Source organism: Pagrus major, chromosome 18 (genome assembly GCF_040436345.1).
Source record: "Pagrus major chromosome 18, Pma_NU_1.0".
In the NCBI taxonomy this organism is placed as follows: Eukaryota; Metazoa; Chordata; class Actinopteri; order Spariformes; family Sparidae; genus Pagrus; species Pagrus major.
Window position 1 is genome coordinate 30427377 of NC_133232.1, and position 23208 is coordinate 30450584.

Sequence of the window (23208 nt, forward strand, 5' to 3'; positions counted from 1 at the left end):
TATTGTACTTTTAATCCACTACATTTGTCTGACAACTTAAGTCACTGGTTACTTTTCAGATGAAGTCATTAAGTGTTCCTTTATGAGCTGAGAGATTTTTCCTACTTCTTAAGCTACATTAACTCTTTAAAAACCCTCTTGGATCAGTAAGAAAATGTCACAAAGCTGAAAACGGTTGTTTTTCTGACACCGTAAAAAGTTTTTTAGAAATACGTGGATCTCACAGGACAGGAACGCTACAAACATGATGATCGTTTATGTTTATGAAGTAGTTTAAAGGAGACCTGTAATGCTTTTTTTGTTTGTTTTCCCCCTTTCCTTCAGTGTTTATAGGTTCTTGTGCATGTAAAAGATAGAAGCTCCTCTCTCCCACAGAAAACACTGCTCCTGAAACGCCTCTTCAGCAGTCCTGCCTTTAACTCTGTGACTTTGTGACATCACATCATTTATTAAGTACAGTTATCATGGGCAAAGACACATGAAACCTGAATTATCCCCCTTTTTTCACGTCACAGACGGTAACATTTAATATTTTTATGATGCCCAACTGGAAATCGGGTCACCCTACTGCTCACTCATTCCGGCCACAAGCACAATGAAACTTTATTTCTCCCATAAATCTGGTTGCATCACAGTCCAGCAAAGGTTTCTGATCGGTGTCATAAGTCACTTCCTCGTTCCTGCAGGCCGCACTTGTTCCTCTGGCAGGAAGGAATGTGGTCGGTCAGCTCCTGGAAGAAAACCTCACCTCCAAACTTCCATCACAACGCAATATCAACCCGTGTGAGCTTTTGTTTCCGTGTGTCGCATCACCTGTACACCTGTAAACCTGGAGGAGGAGGAGGAGGAGGAGTCCGCACGGGAAAGGAGTGTATATAAGATTGAAAGAGCTGTCAGGCTGAAGATGCGGGGAAGCTGCTGCGCGTCGTGAGGAATCGCTCAACATGGGGAACTGGATTATCAACAATGGGCTCACATCCTTCATACTGGTGAGTTCTTCGTAGTTAAACTTTGGGGATTTCATTTGTCACATCGGAAACGGGATTAAAGCTGAGAAAAGTGCGAATTTACGCACGAGTTTTGTGCGTAAAAGTGCCCAAAACAAATCCTGCATCTTCAAAGGCTTACAAGGATTAAAATGATTTCGTCTTTAAGTGAAATGTTGTTCGTGTGACGGAGAACGATCCTGGTTGTGTTTGCAGGTGGTGTGGATGGGCATCAACATCTTCCTTTTCGTCTGGTTTTACTTATTCTACGATTTGGGGCCTCAGTTTTTCTACACGCGCCATCTTTTGGGGGTAAGTACAGAGAATAAAGTCGTCGGCAAGGATTTTTTTTTAAAAATTATTATAATTACAGTCAGAGTTAAAGTAAAACAAAAAGAATGACGTGAAAAACAAGCTTGATGAAAGGATTACTGCCATGGTAAGTCATAAAAGACGAAATGATGAGATGAGAAGTGAGAATTATTAAATACAAAGTCATAATTATGAGATAAAAGCCAAAATACGAGAGAAAAAGTAAAAATTGTGAGATATAACGTCTAAATTATCAGATACAAAGTTGAAATAATGAGATAAGAAGTTGAAATTATAAAATAAATAGTCGAAACTATGAGGTAAAAGTTGCCATTCTGAGATTCAAGGTTGAAATTATGATACAAAAAGTTGAAATCATGAGATAAAAGTCAAAAATATGAGATATAACATCAAAATAATGAGATATTTATTCATCTATCTCATAATTTTTTACTTTTTTCTCAATTTTGATCTACTATTTACTACTTCTACTATTTATTTTAAAATCAAGGCTAAGTTTTCATCATTTTTTTCTTTAACTGGCAGAAATGATCTTGAATGAATAAATCCATATTGTCTGTATTGATTTCAGTCGGCCTTGGCCTGGGCCAGAGCTCCAGCAGCTGTCCTCAACTTTAACTGCTTGCTGATCCTCCTGCCGGTGTGCAGGAACCTGCTGTCTCTGCTCCGAGGCTCCTTCGTGGTAAGATCATGATGTTGTAATATAACAGGGCGAGGCTCACTGAATACGTCTATAAGTACCTGCTATAGCTGAAGTCTTTAATGGATGTCATGAAAACTGGTTTGACTTCTTTTCTTTTCATTCCTTGATAGTTACAAACATTTTAAATATATTTTATTTCCACTGTAGCAGCCATTGGTTAAAAAATCTGACTCAAACCTTAAACCAAACTGTATAATTGAAATCAAAGAGCCACTGTTTCTTTTGTTTTAATTTATTTTCCAAAAAAAGCAAAAGCAAACAAAGAACAAAGAAATCAGACTTCCTGATCTGGTTAAACATACCATAGGTCCACCCAGGTGGAACGTGCTCCTTCCTGCCCTTCTACCTCCCCAAGGTGCCCAAAGTTACCTTATCCCCGAACAAAACAAAAAACTGACTAAAGAAAAATAAATTAGTTTAAAAGAATTAAACTAAACAAATAGCAAGCGAAAGAAACTCCTATCAAACTCTGTAATCTAGAAAAATCAAACTAAAAGTCATACTACTGATAACTGAAGCCTACAAACAGATTGCTCCTGTTAAATAGTTTTAGGTTAACTTTAATGTCATCAAACATTTTATTTAATGTTTATTTTTGCTCAAGTTAACTTAGTTTCCTCCTTTTTTAATGAAGTTTGTTGTGCAGGACTTTGGGCTGCATGTGTTAAAGGTACACAAATAAATCTGCTGCCCACTTAAATCTGAAGGAGAAGCTTAACAACCATTCACACCTGGGCTCACCTAGAAACCCACACGAAGGCCGGTTTGACCGACGACCCACAAGTGGCCCCAACGACTCTGAAACTCAGAGCTCACACGTGTCCTTAACGACTCTGTAAGAATCTTAAATAAAAATAAAACCATTTTTGGGGTGATATTGTGCTATTTCAACACATTTATGTAGGAAAACAAAAAGGAGTGTGTTAGCGTTACGTTTTTACAGAACATCTGAGGAAAAATCCAAACAAAAAACTGAACAATTGATGTTTTTCATAACACCTCCCCGGTCCTCACCTCCCTCAAGGCCTCGGTGACGGATGTTCTTACCCCTTTTTAATCGCCTCTTTTCTTTGCTTCTTTCTTTATCTTGTCAGTGTTGCGGCAGAACGATGAGGAAACAACTGGACAATAACCTGAGTTTCCACAAGCTGGTGGCGTACATGATCGGCCTGATGACAGGTGAACTCACGCAAGCTGTTATCTGTCTTTTGCACGAGGGATGAAAAAGAGTAATTGTTTACAGCAGAAATGGCTTCTTTAATCGACATTTGATTTTTAGATTAGAGTTTATGTGTGTGTAACTTAATTTAACAGTGCCGGAGGTGTAGATTTGAGTGTGTCATTGATTTTTTTCTACCCTGTGACACTTTTCTTCAGTAAAAAAAAGCAATAAAACATAAATCAAACACGTAGATTCACACGCAGACTTCAAAAAAATGTGCTCTCTGCCCTGACTACAAACAAAATGCTTTCTGTGCACGATCCTGGAACATTACGTGCTAATTTCAGGACTGTGCAAGCTTGTCTGACCTGAAGCTTATCAGTGTTTATCAGCTTCACACAAGAATGACACAAAAGAGTGAAAAGAAAAAGTCCCTCCTGGTGATGAAAGAAAGAAAAAAAATGTAGTTTGGGCTAAAACACAAACTGTGATTGTTTTTCTCCACCGTACTTCCTCCTCACCACACAGACAGACACACACACAGGTCAAAATGTTAAAAAAAAAAAAAAAAGGGGGTCATGGTTACGTTTGGGGCGGGGGAGCTGAAAGCAAACTAAGCCTAAAATAAATATTAACTGAAGGTGTTTTTCTCTCCACAAAGATAAGAGGAAATCTTTTTGCCACCGCAAACATTTTAAATCCAACATTTCTAAATAACGCACAGCAGCAGTGACGAGTCTCCTCTCTCTGTCTCCACAGCCGTTCACATGATCGCCCACCTGCTGAACGTGGAGTGGTACAACAACAGCCGACAGGGCGTTTATGATGAGCTCAGCACGGCCCTGTCCAACCTGGAGGACGCGGGAAACACCACCTACCTGAACCCCATCCGCATAACAGACCTCGTAAGTTTATCATGACTAATAATTCAGAAACAACCTTAATGAAACAAGGTAAAGGCAGTGAAAATGAGATCCAGTTTCTCCAACATGGCTGGTGGTGTTTGACTTGGTGCCATAAAGCATCACGCCCTTTATCCGTATAGATTGAACCTGCCCACCCAAGTTATATAGTGCAAATACAGGCGATCAGGGCAAAGACTGGGACTGACGGGGACACGATACACCCTGTTACAACACTCTGTACCATCAGCATGATTTTGAAGCTGGTATTTTAAGGTTAAAAAGGGACATACTGTTGCTTAAAGGGAAATTAACTTTGATTACAAACACGTGAATGTGTCATTCCCCTGTTGCCTCCGCGCTCGAGTGCCGACGCTAATGTGTTTGTGCTTGATGGAAGTGCATCAAAGCGGGTGCTGATAAAAGGCTAATTGGTTTTGGCATGCGACAGAAAAAGACCTCAGGGTTGTTGTCAGAATTTTCCAACAAAGGCAGGGGCCCAACACCTGCTTCACCATCATAGTTTAACGTCTTAGCATGCTAGGATTTGCTAATTAGCACCAAAGACAGAGTGCAGTTGAGGCTGATGGGACTGTCGTTAGTTTTGCAGGTATTTTAATTAACCCAAGTACTGGACAAACGGAAATGTTGATGCTGATGCTGGCTGAAGGTCACAGTTCATCCTGAACAGGTCAAGTCAATCCATAAAAAAACAGCTGATAAAAGGAACCGGATGGACTGGACTTAAATATCACAATATCTGTATAAGAGATCCTCATCTTCGAGTCTATCTTCATCCATCAGCTTCCAACGTCTTGTAAGCAACAGCTCTTGTGTCCACCATCATCACTTCCTTCTTCCTCCTCTTCCTCTCCTGTCTCAGGATCCGCAGCAGATTCCAACCTACTTCGTGTTCACCACCATCGCCGGCCTCACCGGGGTCATCATCACTCTGGCCCTCATCCTCATCATCACCTCCTCCATGGAAGTCATCCGACGCAGCTATTTCGAAGTCTTCTGGTACACCCACCATCTCTTCATCATCTTCTTCGCCGGGCTCGTCTTTCACGGCGCAGGGTAAGGGGAAATGTTCTGGCTCTCTTTTCTTTTAATGGAATGCTGTTGTTGTTGTTGTTGTTTCACTCGTCTGTCTCATCTGCAGGCGCATCGTGAGGAGTCAAACGACAACAGATCCACCGCACAACTTCACCTTCTGTAAAGATCGCGTTGAGGACTGGGGACGGATCCCGCAGTGTCCCGTCCCTCAGTTTGCTGGAGGGTTCCCAGCGGTATGTCTTTTCTGTTTCCATTTTCAGCAGCGGCACCAGTCGAGCTTTCCTCACAGTTCAATTAAAAGTCTCATTTCGTGCTTTTCTCTTCCTTTTTGCAGACCTGGTATTGGGTGATCGGTCCGATGATTCTGTATATTTGTGAGCGTCTGCTGCGCTTCATTCGTTACGTGCAGACAGTCCGATACAGGAGGGTATGTTTGATTCATGATTCCTCTTTCCCCTCCCAGTGGTCCTGCCGGTTTTCTCACACTGACTTTAATCCGTTTGCTTTAAATCCAGATCGTGATGCGTCCGTCCAAGGTGCTGGAGCTGCAGCTGCAGAAGAACGGCTTCAAGATGGAGGTGGGTCAGTACGTCTTCCTCAACTGCCCGGCCATCTCCCAGCTGGAGTGGCACCCGTTCACCATGACCTCCGCCCCCGAGGAGGACTTCTTCGGCGTCCACATCCGCTCGGCCGGGGACTGGACGGACAAACTCATCGACATCATGCAGAAGCTACCGGAGGGAGCGCAGGGACCCAAGTGAGTAGTTATATTTAAATAACCCTGATTTGACATTTGTTTTTATTATGCAGGAGAGCAACATTTATTACTCACCGATCTGATTCAAGAGGCGGTTTGGTCCTTTAGGGCAGTTTTAAGACAGGATAATTTGCTCCTTCAAATGCCCAACATCACAAACGTATTTTCTTTTTTTTCCAGAACAGCTGCATGTAATCTGATAAACTGTCTCCAGTGATTTCACTCAGTAGCTAAATTGCAATGTGGGTAATGTAGGCTCCAGGTTTTGAAAAGGAAGAAGAATGTGTGGATTAAAAACAAAAAGCAGGAATCTCAGGAAGTATGAGTATTGTATGTTTAAGGACGGGCATTGCACTCTCACTCAGACTATTAATAGTATGTTGCGGTATGTGGCATCGGACCACACCGCATACTCATTACTATAAAAGGAAACATGACATAACAAATTTTTTTTCCAGAGTTAACAATGAAGTCAAAACCTCAAATTAGACGACTGGTAGAACTTCTAATTATTCGTGCCCACAACATTTTCACACGTTGTTCCCTCGACGCTAAACAAGATCAAGTTGTGCAGCCAAACCCACATCCCAAAGCTTCAAAGAGAGAAAGTCAACTGTCAAAAGTCAAAAATATTTTCATATTAGCAACGGTTCAGTCATGAAAAAAACTTATTTTGGTCCTTTAGTGAATCAAAAAGGATATGTAGAGTAAGAATCGAGTCCTTTAGAGGTTAAAGGTGCAACATGTACTGACAAATTCATACTCCAAACAAATAGGGGGCAGCATATCTCAAGAGTGAGCGCTATATGCTGCTAACTGTGGCTGCCTATGCTTTTCCTTTCCTCCGGTCTTCTATATGTAAAACATGTAAAAGATATTGAAAGTTAAAAAGATCAAAGTCCACACCACCAGAAGCTCCTCTCTCCCACAGAAAACACTGGTCCTGAAACACCTCGTCAGTAGTCCCGCCTTTAATTCTGTGACTTTGTGACATCACACTGCGTCACCATGTCACACATTTGCATAATTTGTGCCTAGCGACTAGTTTGGCAATAGATTGCGCACAGCTGCTCTGTTGTTGTTGTTGTTGTTGTTAGCGGTGCTGGCTCAGGCGTGTGTGAGCTGACCAATCAGAGCAGACTGATATTTGGGAAAGGAAAATAGACTTTCTTTTTGTTGTTGTTACCTGTAGTTTATTTGCCTCGATAACACTGTTTATGTTTTGTTTTTCCTCAGAATGGGAGTAGACGGACCCTTTGGCACAGCCAGCGAGGACGTATTCGACTACGAGGTCGCGATGCTGGTCGGTGCCGGCATCGGAGTCACTCCCTTCGCCTCCATCCTCAAGTCCATCTGGTACAAGTTCAAAGAGTCCAACCCTAAACTGCGCACCAGAAAGGTAACAACATCATGTTCCAATCAGTCCGGTTTTGTTATTCAAACCTGTACATCCATTTCATAACTGTTTCACGCTGCTGCACTTGAGCCATGTGAGACAGGAGCTGTTATTGTCTTTTAAATAAAGAACACTGTGTTGTCACGATACAGCGTGGCCACCTCTTACGAAACAGGATCATTGTTTAATATGCCTGCATCTGCTTCCTGGTTCCAGATCTACTTCTACTGGCTCTGCAGGGAAACGCACGCCTTTGAGTGGTTCGCCGACCTGCTGCAGGTGCTGGAGAGCGAGATGGAGGAGAGAGGGATGGGGGATTTCCTCACCTACAAACTCTACCTGACCAGATGGGATCAAAGCCATGTACGTGTGTGAATCAGGCCTCACTGCGATCCAAGTGTGATGTCATTGCAGCTTGAACTAAGCGGTGTTGTCCTGTATTTTGTAACAGGCCGATCATGCGAAGGTTCACTCCGACGAGGCCAAAGACGTGGTCACCGGGCTCAGACAGAAAACCTACTACGGCAGACCCGCCTGGGACAAGGAGTTTGAACAAGTCCGCAAAGAGAACCCAACGTAAGAATAAATCCTCGGGTTTTAGCCGTGAGAGGAGCTTTAGAGACGGAGCTCTATTGTCTTTTGGTCCAGACTGAAATATCTCAATTATTTGTTTGTCATAAAATTAAGTTCAGACATTCATGGTCCCCAGAGGATAAAGCCTCACTCACTTTAATGACTCCCTCACCTTTCCTCGAGCGCCACCATTATGTTGACATTTGTGGTGAAATAATAAATAAACGTACTTTAATACTTTAGTTTATGGCCAAATATCCGCAAAACTAATGACATTCCCACCAGCCTCAGATGTACTCGCATTGTCCTTGTGTGTGTCCTTGCACGAAACATATGTCAGTTGTCATTTTCTAAAATAGATGTAGCACAAAGGACTCAGACATTTATTTGTTTTTTTTAATCCCTTTTCTGTTAAGAAATTAGAATAATTTAAAACCTTGTAACCTTGAGCTAGACAGTTAGCAACTAGCTGTCACTCAGAGCAGCCACACCCTTAATTATGCGTAAGCCAATAATGTCATGATATTCACTCAGTCTTTTTTTCATATTGTTTGTCTGATATTTACATGAAAAATTCTCCAAAAACCACAAACACGTTCAGCGACTTGAAGCTTAGCAAGCCAGCTAGGTTGCTAACTGTTGCCTGAAGCGCCCTCACTCTTAATTATGCACAACTTTAAGCTTTAATATAATTTAAACAAGTGAGTTAATACAAAAAAAAAAAAATCAAGGAACTGCAGTTTTTCATGCACTGGCCCCATTTTTGTATCCTCGTAGGTTGCCGCCTTCTTAGCATGCTCATGTTAGCATTTAGCTCAAAGTACAGCGTACAAGCACAGACCTTAGGCGCTGTTTGCATGTCTGTAGACTCCGAGACTAAAGTCGGCTAAAATGATTTTACTTCCTGTTGAACTCCAGGAGACTGAATGACTCTGTAAAGCACCTTTTTACTTTTATAAAAATCTGAACACCTCGTCTTGTTTTTGTCTTCAGGTCTGTGGTGGGAACTTTCCTGTGCGGCCCTGAAGCTCTGGCTGAAGTCTTGTTGAAGAAATGTGCCAAATACTCAGACGTGGATCCTCGAAAAACCAAATTCTACTTCAACAAGGAAAACTTCTGAGCAAAAAAACACAACCGACAGGAAAGCAGCCTTCGGGCATTTGAAAGACTTTTAGTTGGGAATTTCTCAGCGTTATTTGAGAACAATGACGACAACCTGCGACACCCGCTCGGTGTGTTTTGTCACACTGTACTGCACAGTGATAAAGAGGCAGGGCATGTTATTCAGCTCTACTCAGGGCTCGACTTTCTTTCTTTGTGATGACACCATGAATCATCATGGACTCATAATCCACCGTGACTCATGGTCTCTATACGCCTAATTACACTCACATGTTTGTAAAATCATACTTGAGCAAGATTTTAGGGAAGTATTTGACTGTTACAGAGACGAGTTTGTCTCTATAATAAAAAAAAACCTACATTTTTATACAGCAGATTTGAATCAAGACCGTTTGTGATTTAATGTCCTTCCTTTAGATACATGTGGTAATTTAACCACCACAGCAGTGACAGAGCTGCAACTGTCCGTTATTTACATGATTAATCATTTGGGCTTCAAATCGTATGAATGTGAGAAAGAAGTTCGTGTTTACCGACTTTTTACTTTAAATCAATTGTACAAGTTGATTATTTTATCCAATCGAACAATTCTTTGAGCTATTCAGGAAATTTTAAAAAGGAGCACTACGTAGTTTTGGAGAAGAAATTCAAACTCAGAATCTTAATAATTTCAACGTTAAAGAGGTAATAATACAATTTTTTTTCCATAACTGAATAAACAAGCTGTTCTCAGAGGATATTAAGGTTCCCAGAACTCTGTTTGAAGCTAGAAAGGTGGCAGGGTCCGCCAAATATAAACAAAGTAAAACAGTATGAAACTGTGTTGTCCTTTAAGGTCCGTTTGTTTAGTTTAGTCACTCATGAAAACAAAGAGCTTGTTCATTTAGTTTGTTTAGCAATAAAATAAATTAAAAAAAATCAGTTCTCTTCTTGCAAAAGTACATAGTGCACCTTTAATCTTCAAGGATTTTCCACTCGACAGAAATAGCCTTTGATCAAATCCACTGTAAATACTGTAAATAACCATGTTTTGTTCTTAAATGTGACGGAGCTCAGATGGAGGGTAAACAGACGTCAGTAATGTGTAAACAATTGGTACCTGTTTTTAAAGCTTGAGTTGTTAAGGAAACAGATTTCTCGGAAACACTAATTACAGCCTGTCAGATCGCTGGTATTTCCTTATCGGTGATATGACGGTCAGCCAGGAGGAAGACTGACAGTCACGTAACTGTGTTAGACATCCTCGAAACACAATGAAGGACTTTCATTACTATTTCACAATTCATTGTTTCTTGTTTAATAATTTCCAAACTGTTTGAATAAATGAATAAAAAGGCAAGTCAACGTCTTTTTGTGTTTGTTTTATTGACAAAAGATGATACAGACAAACGGTCTCCGGAGCCGATAACATTAAAAAGAGTCGGCTTTGGAGGACAAAGGATGAAAACCTCGACACACTCCACTTCTGGTCTTTTTTTTTTTAATCTGTTCAGCATTCACCACCATCTTCCTGTTGATCCACAACCTCGCTCTTTCATACAGCTTAAACTTTCTAACAGACGATATGATTAAAAAAACTATACAATATTCCAAACTAATGAGAGTCTTCAGGTGTGTTGGAGCTGGAGGTGACGGTGAGGAGCAGTTTGAGTCCTGAAGAATGAAGGAGAACAAAATCATGTGTCAGAAAATCCAGAGTTCCTCTATGACGTTGCAAGAATGCAGGGATGGAAAGTACAGACGGCATCGCTGTGAGGTCGCGGCAACACGACAGTCACTTCTGGGTAGAAAACTGCGGTTCATTTGCATTGCTCACATGAGTGAACTTGTTTATGTTTGTTGCCATCTTCAGCCATAACTGTAAAGTTTAAAGACACCTGAACAACGGGGAGCATTTCAAACCAAAGCAGGAGTTTCAGAGACTTTGTTTCCTGCATTCTTGTGACTTTTAAAGAATGACAATAACAATAAGTACACTGCAAAAGCATTTTTATGTCAAATCACTAAAATTTTACCCAGAAAACAAGACAGAATAATTAGCCTCTCTGGCATTTGCTTGAGTATTTCTTTCTCTGTCCGTCTCTCACTCGCCGAGGAGGATGAGGTGCGACAGAACAGTAGACGAGACGCTGTACAGCGCCAGGACTCGCTGTTGTGACGAACACGGTGTAAGATTTGTCATTAATCGGGAGAAATTCAGGAGAATTGCGACACCCAGAAAGTCTCCCGGGAAAAACCGGGGGAGGGTTGGCAAGCATGACAATAATCCATCCCACATATCTGACGTGTCTGCTGTGCTTATTTTTAGCACCGTGTTGCTTTTGCTAGCGTCTTTGATATCTACACGACAGCGACATCTCAGACTAACTGCTAGTTGAGGTAAACTCAAGCTGTCAAATCTTCAGGTGAATCAGGTCTCTAACCTGACATGAGTGAAAGTGTGTTGCTATTAACGCGATATGAAAACATTCACCCCGTGAAAAAATACTTGAATTGTATGCAAGCTCGTGTGATGCAGGGGTTTTCTACCCGGACGTTTTCGTAAACAAACATTGTGATTGGTTCTTTAGTGATGTTGAGGAAATAAAGAAACTTCACGTTTACCTGAAAACTTTTGAGGTGTTTTGGGTTTTTTTTAAGGTGCCCCTCCTGCAGTCTTCTGAATCTGCTCTTTGAGGATGAGGATGCTCTGCCGCTGCTCCGGGGGCAACATGGCGATCTGTTCTGGGGTCAGCTGCAGGACCTGCATGATCAGGGCGGCCTACAGAGACAAAAAATGGTGAATATTCAGTTTTCATAAAGGTGGTTAAGAAGGTCAGAGACTTCAAAGTGAGCAAAAATGATGAGTGCATCGTAGTGCTCAAAGGAAATCTGAATCCTTCCTTAAAAGCTCTCGTTGCCATTGTTCAAGTCAAACAACTGCTGCTGCCCTCAGGTGAATCATACTCAAAATGACTTGCAGTCAAGTGAATGAGGATGCTGGACACCCACCTTCTCCTGGTCCTGTGTGGAGACCTGACTCTGCCCGGGACTGAAGCCGCCTCCTGATGGAGGAACACCAGAAATACCAGGACCCTGCAGGACAAACATACTGTTAGTTCTCACTGTTTATCACAGGGGTAATGATTATCCAGCCTGAGCACATAGCACTGATTTATTTTGTGTCATATTCACGTGGCTAAATGTACTATAAGTAATAATAAAGGTAAATTATGAGTCAAAGGAGGTTGTCTTGAGTCTTGAGAGTAGTTTTTCAATAATAATGGCCTCTGTACTTCAACTCACCAACCCAATTTTTCTGCAGTATTGTGCGCTTAGTACTCTTTTAGTTTTTTTAAATTGCATGTAGCTTGTTTCACAACATAACAAGAAAGACTCAAGATAGTCGACAACCCAGCAGAAGTGAACGGACACGCGCACCTCATGTGCTTGACAGGATGTGACAAGATGTTATTTATGGTTTGCCAAATTCACATATCTTTCATATCACACTGTTGATGCCGATGCTAGTTTTCGTTTTGTTGTTTTGTTTTCTGCTTCTTCTAAATCCTGAATAATAAATGTTATTCCAAAAGGTAGTTTATTTTATTTTCCCTTCATTTGGTTGCTGCTTGTTCTACCACTATGTCACTACTGTCTCTCAGATTGTAAACAGTAAAGAAAAAAAAAGAAGAAGAGAAAAGAAGGAACCCTCGGGGTGATTAACTGTATGACAGCATACACAAACAAACACATTGGAAGTCGTTTTTACCGGTCTGGCGGGTGGAGGAGCGTTCGGTCCCATGTTATGTGGAACGGGGCCTGGCATTCCTGCTGCCATGGGAACCCTCTGTCCTGTCACTGGACCACGAGCGTCCATCCCCCTCGGGTCTCTACCTGCAGAAGGAAACAAAGCCACAGTCACCATTCACATCTGATTACCGAGTGATTCGCTGGAGGTCAATTTCTGTTTAAATATGACCCACGCTGTTGAAAGTAAATGATTACAAGAAACACCGACAGTAAAAAGCATAAAATGTAAAAAAGTGTGTTTTTTTGGCTTCTACAAACTTTGTCACATGGATGACGGGTGTTAAATACGAGGAAATATAAAGTGTTGACCAAGTGTAATCATATCTTAGCAGGAAAAAAAAAAAAAGGTCAAACAACTTCTCTCCTTTCTCTTAAAACCTGTTGTAGGACAAAAGACTTTTATTCGGTTTTGTGGCGTTTTGGATCGTCTGCCAGCTGTGAGTCAAACTGAACTCAGATCTGTTGCAAGCAAAACATCGACTACGTGCAGGAAATCACAAACGAATTCAAACTTTTTTAAGCTCAGGTTGTCAGAGTGAGGAGCTACCTCTGGTTTCCATCGGGGGACCGCGCTGCTCCATCATCGGGGGCCCTCTGGGGTCACCCATCATGTTTCGTGGTTCACCCATGGGCGGGCCTCTCATGTCCATCGGAGGTCCTCTCATATCCGGAGGGGGTCCTGTTGCCATCGGGGCCATGTGTACAGGTGGGGCTTGGTGTGGGGGCGGAGCCGCCATGTAACCCCGGCTAAAAACACACAGATACAAAATGAAAGAAATTAAAAGGTGCAATGTGTGAGTGAAGAAACCGTTTTATGACGTCCATGTGTTGTACTGCAGAGATCTACTGAACTTAGCATGCTAAGCAGCTAGCCTCCGTCCGTCCTCATCAATGCTCCTGTGCTAGCGTTATAAACACCAACACCTGGTCCACGAGCTGGACCGTTAGCTGCACGGCTAACTGAGCAAACTAGCAAATGGCAGCTACAGTTAGCAGCATTTAGCGGTTAGTCTGGTGATATGCTGTCTGTTTTGAGTATGATTTTACATATTATTTGTTATTATTATTTGTTATGGTATTTAACTACACCTGAAAACTTACAGATTAGAACTTTAATTGACACCCAAACTTTTCTATCATCAAGGTAATGAGGTACGGGTAATCATCTTACTTTGGGTCTATGACCTCTCCAGTGACTGACAGCAGAGTTCCTCCTCTGGGATCATTAGGACCGTCTCCCAGCAGCCCTCTGGGCGGGATACCACCTGGTCCTGGGGGGAGAAAAATCACACCTTCAACCCCATAAAAACACAACATCTTCAGACATTTTTTTCTGTTCTTTAACCAGGAAATGCTTCATAACTAATTAGTTCAAAATAGGGTGTAACTGTGAAGAGGGCTGAAATTCCAGGTAAGGGAAACCACGCCACAAAGACACACACACACAGCTATAAAAAAGATGAGTGTTTGCTCATGATAGATATCTCAGGAAACAACCAGCTGCTTGGGGTTGATAAAGTAGACAATGAAAGTGCACAGTGATCACATCGAAGTGCAACACACAAGGAGATCACAGGGACAATGGCGTGATCAGGAACACAAGAATAACGTCCTCCATCAACATTGAGAGGGACGTTAAGGGTTCAGAACACACCTACTCAAACACAGAATATTTTCCTACTTGTGTTTTGTAACTCTGGGCATGAGAACATAATGACGGGGTGCATGCAGAGTAAAGTTCAAGTACAAACTGGTTCATTTCAGTTCACTGTGACCATCTACAGTGAGTGTTAACAATAGAGCACTATAGTTAATAAAGTACAAAAAGGCACACTTAGATTTACACATGGGAGTGACAGGAACACGTTCCTCTCCTCAAACTCCCTGTCACTTGAGATCATTCGTCTTCATGTGCAGTCATGCAATCAGCTGAAAGAGGCCGCTTTATCGACAAGGAAGCTCGCCGTGATGATTGATTGCTTGACGCTAAATTAAAATGACAGCTGGAATAGTGACTCCCTGACATTGTTTTACTTTAATCAAAACACACGTAGTAGAATCTGGTTCATTGAAAGTGTCAGTGTGATGTTTATTCACGCCGGGGAAATAATTGTCCTCTTTGTTTGGTCGATTTTAGACTGAAGAGATTCAAGGTAAAAAGGTAGGCAGTGTGATGAAAAAATGCATTAAAACCAGCACTTTAATATGGATTTCATTAAAGAGAGAAGAGCTGGTTTATAGAAAAAAAGTAGCAGCTAAAAGAGCACGTGGGCTGCTTTAATCCTGGTGTCAGTGGAACTACAGTGTGGAAAACAAATGGCAGGAAATTGGACACGTTTCTGACAACTGACGCTGACAAACGCGAACAAGAGGACAGCAGAAAGCCAAGAAACTCGATGTTTCTCAGAGTCCTTTAAAAGTAGCACGCTGCTTGAAAGCATTTTCATATCATAATGAACTGACTCTTATTATTTTCATCCTCTACATTTCCTCTACATTCATTCAGGAGTGGTGGACCGCCACAGCTGGATAAAACGGGAAATTGAATCTTATAATCCAGATAACAGAACAAACAAAAAAGACGCAAACAAGCATGAGGCCCAGTGCAGAGACGTTATGCAGCCCTTTGCTCATGATCAAATAAATATAAACAACAGTGCTGCAATTACTTGTAGAACAAGAACCAAACTGAAACCAACACGGACGGATGCAGAACAAATACCAAAATGTACCCCCCACAATTAAAGAGGAAGCGGTGCATCTTCGCTCTGGCAATACAGCCATAGATTCAACCGACAGAACCTCATTACAATCAAAATCTGCTTGCTGAAATAAAAACATCCCACGCTGAGCTGAATGCCTTCATATGAAGGAGTGGGAGGTGTGTGACAAACTGCCAGATACATTTCCTAAATAGCACATCTCGTTTCTTAATAAGTTACTAAACAAAATGCCTCGCTCGTTTTGTCAGGAGCAGAAAACAAGATGTCTAAAAGCACACAGGTATGGAGGAGGAGGAGGAGGAGGAGGACACACAGATGTGGGAATAAATAGGCCTTTTCATGGCTCCAGACCAGGACCATTTTTGGAGACTGTGCGGCTAAATTCTGTAATTTGGACCACCTGTGCGTCTTGCCCATATGCTTCTTAGCATCATCATCGTTTATCATGTGAAACACCAGGAGCAGCGTTTCTGCAGGTAACGTTTTGCTGTGGCTGCCAAGCAAAAGAGAAAGATCTTCATTGACAGATTAACTGACCTTTAAAAAAGGACAAACACAGTTTCATACTGTTTTACTTTGTTTATATGTGGCGGACCCTGCCACCTTTCTAGCCTCAAACAGTGTTCTGGGGACCTTATTTCCCTCTGAGAACAGCTTGTTTACTCAGTTATGGAAAAAGTAAATATTTCTGAGTTTGTATTATTAACTCAGGAACTTCAGGAAAAATAAGCCTCTACATCCAACATTTGCCAACACTTGGCCTCAACATACATCAAGTCCTGAACAACAGGAGCTCTCCTGTGGTCCACATCCATCACTCTGGATCAAAGCCAGCTCAAGTCTCCTCCCAACATTTCCCAACAACGAACACAGACTCTGCAGAGTGCGTGCAGAGCGTCAGAAGACAGATACTTCAAAAACTACGATACAGTTTGTTTGTTTACTACAGGACTCAGACAGCTTGCTTCGAGGTCTGAGTCGCACCTGAACATTTACTGCAGGTCACAGTGTGCAGCTTGACACAGCCGGCCTGAGTGGACTACCTGCTGTGTTGAGCTGATGAGGCCGTTAAAGCATTTTTTTTAACCTCCTTAGCAGCATCTTAAAGTGAACCACAGAGTACTTTAAGTGCTCTTTTGTATTGATATTCATCAGGCTGTAAAATGCTGTCTAACTAGTCAACGAGTCCTGAAGGCAGAGAGTCTGCATTGTCTGCAAGAAGGAGGCGAAGGTTTTGCATGTGTCCTTTAGTTGGTCTGTCGGTTGGTTTGTGATCAGGATTACACGAAAACTTCTGAAAAGATTTCCACAAAACTTGGATGGAGGATGGGTGTCGGCCCAGAATAGACACCATTAACTTTATTTTTTTATTTAGAGTGACACGCATGCATCATTCATCCATGCACGCGGAGCCGTTCACATTTTTAGTTTAGAGTTTCCTTATTTCCACATCATCTTTGTTTGGCTGCACGTGCAGGGTGACGACTCAATTTATTGTTCATGCAGAGAAGCTTCTGATCCAATCCTGGGCACATGCACGTGTAGACGTCTCTACATTTGACAGCTCTCCTACATGCTGCTGTTATGTTTTTCATTTTGGTGTTCGTTCGGATTTACGTACAGTATATTCTGCATTAACTGTGTCGTAGATAGTTTTACAACTGCTATTCTTCTCACAAACATTTTACATTTACACATATGCTTCACATTTCAATCCAAATATTATCTAAATATTCTTCTGTGAGGTCTCCGGTTACTGTCTCTGCCACATCACATGCTACATTTCTACTCAAATAAATCAGTTTAACTCATGTTGAACTGAAAATACAATAGACCACCTGCTCAATGTGATATCCATTCAATAAGTTTTGGCTTGGATTTAACACTGACAAAGTAATCATGCAACAACATCTGTGTCCAGTCACGTCAACACGTTTACTCCTGGCACACCTTTATCCATTAACATGCATTGTCACCATCTTCCTCCCGCCCTCATGACATGACACAGTCTGCTAGAGTTATGCTCAGACATCATTGTCTTCTGACAATCAAGCTTAATAACTACTTAAAGCTGAATGTGTAAAAGCCAAAACGGTGGACATGCAGTCTAACAAGCTGTAGCTCTTAATCCCAGACGTGCTGCGTGTTTGGCCAGAGGCCTCTCCACAACAATCCTATGATCTGACGGGAGAACTGAAGGAGTGCAGTGATACCTTGAGGCCGCTCGATAGCGGCTTGCCCAGACGATCCTGTGGGAGAATGCTGAAGGTTTCCTGAGCCAGCATTAAAGCAACAAAAAAAAAAGAACAGGAGACACAAGACTCAAGAGAGCAAAGCAGCACTTTAAGAGCATTTTGAAGCGTGGTCATGACACACACACACACACACACACACACACACACACACACACACACACACACACACACACACACACACACACACACACACAGAATAGGGGCGAAGAGGGAACTTTCATAACATGAGTCAATATGTTACATGAGGGATCGACAGATTGAGACAACAGAAAGCCAATCAATCAGGGAGAATAAAGAATGATCGTAAAGAGTCGATCTGTTACACACTTGCCGCTCATAAAGCACCTAATGAAAAGGCTCTGGTGACACCTAGTGATCACAGCGAGCCATGACATGTGTAAAACATTAACTCTGGTTAAAAAGACATCGTTTTTAGGGTTTACTTTTACCAAGGTCGCTGGTAATGAGGGCACAAAGTTATGGTTGTGGTCTAAATGAGGGCACTTTCATACATGAACTGCTAAAATCACTGCATTAGATCGTCCAAATAACAATGGATGACTGCAGTTTAATGTCGACTTTTGAGCATAATAGATAATTTTAAAAAACCCCAAAAGGTTTGGGTTTGTCCAAATCAATTTTGGTGTTGTGCTTAAAAAGGATGTAGAGCTGCATCAATTGTGAAATTCAGGGCTGATACCGATTTCTGATTCACTTTGGTTTTCCTCCTCTATTGTCAGGGAAACAAAAAAAATCTTAATTATTAAAAAAATAACTGAAATGATTTAAAGTCATCTAGACTTCTGTTACATTATCTTTGAAACTGCACACATTTGATCATAAAAAGTTTCTTTCACATTATATATATATTTTTAAAGTAGCTGCTTCGAAAGCCTTTTTAACCTGCTATTACTAAGAATTTTTTCGTTCTTACAAACTGATGGCAGGGATATCACGAGTCGGTATCTTACAAATGTGCCAGTGCAAAATCTGAGGCGACAAATCAGTTAAACATTAGTCACTGCAATCGCTGGTTATCATCTTATGGTCTGACAACAGTCAACGAGGTTAACCGGTTTGTTGGACAAATCACAAAACAAAATCTTAGCTGGAGTGTGGTATCTGAATGATTAGCATTAATACTCACTACATTATCAAATATTCTTAATTTGACATTTACAAAATTATTTCATGTTTAACTTCATTTTGAAAAGTTAAAATATACAAAATAAACGGCTTTGCTTCTCTATTATCATCTAAAAAAATATAGTACTATTTGTCAGACAGAAAACAACCCTAAAACTATAATCCTTGAAACATTCTCACATCGTACTGGGATAAATTACAACAGCCTCACAAACCAGAGGCAGCTACAGCAGTAATAAACCGAGCGTTCAAAAATATACCAAAAACTGCAGTAAGCCTCCAGAATTACAGACGACTCTGGTTACAGAAGCTGCTGCCAAAAGGAGAGTTTTCTTTCTTTTGGCTGACTTAAGAATAGAATGGAGATTTAGTAATCAATCATTTCGGGGCTCATTCTGCACGAGGGACGGGCGCCACGAAACAGTCACACCTCACACATGAACCATCAATCACCTCAGTCATCAGTATTTGGATGGAACATAAGGGTGATGATACCACAACCAGCTCAGTGGCTGAAGCAGGTTTTTTAAAATGCAGTTTGATGATTACCTGGAGGCCCCACTGGTACCGGTCCTGGCCCCTGTACTGGTCCGGGTCCTGAGACGGGCATTGGTCCGGGGGCGACACCCATGGTGGGGGGCTGCATCATTTGAGGGGCTCCGTTGACGTGCATTCCAGGCTGACCGTACAAAATATAAAAGAAATAAGAAAACATTAGTAATTTAACAAAAACCTTCATCTTGAGACATTTTTGACAGAATATAAGAAATCTGAGACGTAGCTTTAGAAAAAACACCTTTTGCAATCCCGTCTGTATAAGATGACTGGATAAAACTTCATAGTAATGTGTTGTAACCTTTCATCACTTACTGATTTCAATGATTAAATTTAAAAGGTACGGTCACATTACACTTTCATCCACTCCCTCTCCAACTCTCTTTGATTGAAACAGACTAATTCTAATTCAAGCTTCTGTTTCCTGTTTCAGTGAGATCTCCAGCCAGATTGCTTTTTAAACACCCCTCTCGTCAATCTATTTATACCTGCATCAGAGCTGTGACATCACCTCCGTTTTCAGGGTGAAGCGCGGGACCTTTGTTGTTGAACAGAAGTGTAATGTGACCGTGAATGACCGTTGTACTTACCACAGGCTGCGGCTGAGACACCGGCACGCTGGGCTGTGCAGGAGGTGGATTGACCGGCGGTGCTCCTCCACCCTGTCCGCTGGGAATCAGAGGCTGGACTGGAGTTTGACGGTGGAGCATCTTCTGTATACGGGGTGTGTGGAGAAGCATCTCTCAAAAATGTGTACTGCACTTTTCAGCTCCTTATGAGATGAACTCATTATATTGACCTCGCTACAAATAGATTGCTACATTCGTCAACCATTGGTATATAATTTTTCAAGGTATTGTATCCAAATTCGAAATTCCAGTATCATGACAACAACATATTCAAATAAACACAAGATCATATAAGATCGGATTAAATCTATTATTCTTAAATCTTATATTCTCAGTTCTCTCACCAAGGCTATCTCGGGGTCGACAATCCGCATGACGACTTGGGCCTGTAGCAGAGCGTAGGCCAGCTGAGGGTTCTGCAGCAGCATGCTCCTCGCCTCCTGGGGGCTGTTCTGCACACACAGCTGGAGAGAGAAATCAGAAATATGACATTAAAAGGACTGCGTGAAAAATCATAATTGGGCAGAGTAAAAAACAAAAAAAACTTTAGATCCATCCCCTTTACATAAAAAGAGCTCCTCATTTAAGAAAAAGTTGTGTGTATTTTACTTCCCGACATGTTGGACACAACACTGTAGTTTTTGCTACCGCGTATGATTCAGAAACACGTCCGTAAAAAAACAAAGTGGCTGCATCAGCGCAAAACATGAAACAAAGATGCACAACAATATCTGTGGTATCGGGATCTGAGCCCGAACGCTCGCGCTGATCAGCATATGGAGCTGTCCTACTGACACAAGCTTTAGTGCAACAAAACGCTTTTTCCAGTCAGGGGAAAAAAAATGTCTGCAGTGTGGTGTTTCTTTGAGCCTAATGAAGCAGACTGCCAGATGTGCAAAGATAAGGCTTCTTCTCTGGCAGAGCTGAGAGAGACAGACTGTAGAGCGCAGACTCCGTCTATGAAAGGGAAGGAAGAGCATCTGCAGCGTACAGTTGTCATCCTGGAGGTGATTAAAGTCGAGAGCAACATTTGTCACCATCTCCTTAAAGACTGAAGAGAGTAAACTGCTTTAAACACACATGGCTTTTCAGGAACGACTTAATATTTTTTAATTATTTTAGATTCCTCATTAGATATCTTTTTGTTTGTAATATTTGAAAATCTCTGCAACTGTCAGAACGTTTCATCACATTTTGGTTTTACACTTTTGACAGAAAGAGACTGATTTATAAAAGTAGGCATCATAACTGCCCATTAACCCATTCAGTACCAGGGCAAAAAACTGCCAATCTTACATCCATTAGCCTGTCAAAGTCTTTGTTTAGCTTCAAATATGGATGCACTTAGTCAGGTTTTTCTCAAATCAAACCACAGCACTGACTTTTCGGCTTCGTAGGGGTTACGGGTCAACGGCTAGAATGTGAATTATTTACAAAAAGCGTTATAGTCGATCACAAACAGAGGCAACCACTGTGAAACTAGTGCGCCCTTTGCAGCATCTCCCACCAGGGACGTGGGACGTCAGTCACAGTTGAGGTGCTGCGGGGTCAGTCTATATAACGAGGTCATTGTAAATGGAGCGCGACATTCATGTTTTTTGAATTCATTTGAACGGCCAGGATAGCATGTATCTGATCTTTATCAACAATAATTTAAGAACATTTTGCACTACAGCAGACGGCAAACGTGTTATAGGTCAAAGCAGCCACATCAACTATGGAAATTCCCCAGACTCCCTTATAAAATCACTCCATTTTGTGAGTTGTTGAGTTAGGAGGAACTTCATAAACTTTGTGAAACACCGTTTCTGACAAATTCTTAACTATTTGGGCCTTCTTGTAAATTCGGCACATGTTATAGCCTCGTTTTAGGAGGTGCTGCAGCCCCCTCAGCAGCATCCATGTCTACCACCATTAAGAACAATGGGGCACAACCTAATTGAGCTGCTCACGTGTTGACTGGATTGCCATAATAACACAGGAGGAGGGTTGTAACCAAGCATGTGAAATGCTAGATTAACCGATTTATCATTTCAATAAAAAGGAACACACTTAAACATCTGAGTCTACCTTCATCTGTTTCATCAGTTCAAACATCTGCTCAGGTGGCAGACTGGCCACAGCTCTGCTGATGGACTCTGGGGCTTCCTGTGGCTGGATGCTGTCTCCATAAGGAGACTCGATGATGGGGGCTCCCGTTCCCAAACCTATGCCAGAGCAGACAGAAGACAAAGATAACTATAGCTTTGCAACACTACACGAAACAAAGCACGTTGGTTTGTAATAATCGCTCACTTTTTAGCTCCTCTTTGTTTTTCTCGCTGGCTGCGTTGTCAACACGGAGAGCCCGACCACTGAACTCTCTCCCGTTCAGGTTCCGCATGGCACTGAGGGCCGTCTCCTGGTCCTGGTACTCACAGAAGCCATATCCCTTCGGCTTCCCTGTCTCCCTGTCATATACTAACCTGGAAACAGCAAGACACGAATGATCACATCTCAGCATCCACGTGTTTACAAGCCTTCTCAAACTTCTACCTGCACAACACAATAATATAGATGTGGAGAGCAGACGGAAAGTCTGTTTAATAGTACAAACACTGACTTTAGTATGTGTTTTGGGTTTTTTTGCAGCACATAATGATGGCTAACTTTCCTTTGGCAGCTTCTTTCACTCACCTGAAGCTGACAACAAGTCCGACTTCAGAGAAGATGTCTTTCAGCTGCTCCTCTGTGGCTTCATACGGAATGTTCCCCACTGCAATGATTATGAGACAAGAGAAACATTAACGTGACACTAAAAACACATTTAGAAACGAGCTTTCTACTTCTTCAGGTGGCTAACGATAACTTTGTCCCCCTCGTTGCTAGCTAAACATTAGCCGGCTATCTCTGTTAGCAAGCTTTAGTTCATTAGCTAGCTGTTTGTTTGTTTATTTATTTACTCACTGTGAATCTAATGGATAAACCTGCCGGTAACCGGGCGAGTACCGACAATAAACTTACCAAACACCGATCGTAATGAACGGTCGACGGCTGGGTCTCTGTTCGCGGCGGCAGCGGCAGCGGCGGCCGCAGCAGCAGCGGCAGCTACGTTCGCCATTTTGGGGACACAAATGAC

At 41.9% G+C, this 23208-nt stretch overlaps 2 protein-coding genes across 2 annotated transcripts; one reads left to right on the top strand and one right to left on the bottom strand.

Annotated features, from left to right (window-relative positions):
- The first annotated feature begins 838 nt into the window (after positions 1 to 838).
- On the top strand, positions 839 to 10338 carry nox1 (NADPH oxidase 1). The gene is made up of 13 exons (XM_073486696.1): positions 839 to 989; positions 1203 to 1298; positions 1891 to 2001; positions 3117 to 3201; positions 3944 to 4089; positions 4970 to 5163; positions 5249 to 5375; positions 5477 to 5569; positions 5658 to 5899; positions 7136 to 7298; positions 7512 to 7658; positions 7747 to 7871; positions 8862 to 10338. The coding sequence occupies exons 1-13, from the start codon at positions 945 to 947 to the stop codon at positions 8986 to 8988; spliced, it is 1701 nt and encodes a 566-aa protein (XP_073342797.1). The 5' UTR covers positions 839 to 944; the 3' UTR covers positions 8989 to 10338.
- cstf2 (cleavage stimulation factor, 3' pre-RNA, subunit 2) lies at positions 10337 to 23208 on the bottom strand. The gene is made up of 13 exons (XM_073486698.1): positions 23094 to 23208; positions 22767 to 22845; positions 22386 to 22555; positions 22161 to 22297; positions 20435 to 20554; positions 20052 to 20174; positions 19456 to 19585; positions 13954 to 14053; positions 13330 to 13529; positions 12742 to 12866; positions 11982 to 12065; positions 11595 to 11751; positions 10337 to 10643 (listed from the first exon to the last, which is right to left on the bottom strand). The coding sequence occupies exons 1-12, from the start codon at positions 23188 to 23190 to the stop codon at positions 11626 to 11628; spliced, it is 1491 nt and encodes a 496-aa protein (XP_073342799.1). The 5' UTR covers positions 23191 to 23208; the 3' UTR covers positions 10337 to 10643; positions 11595 to 11625.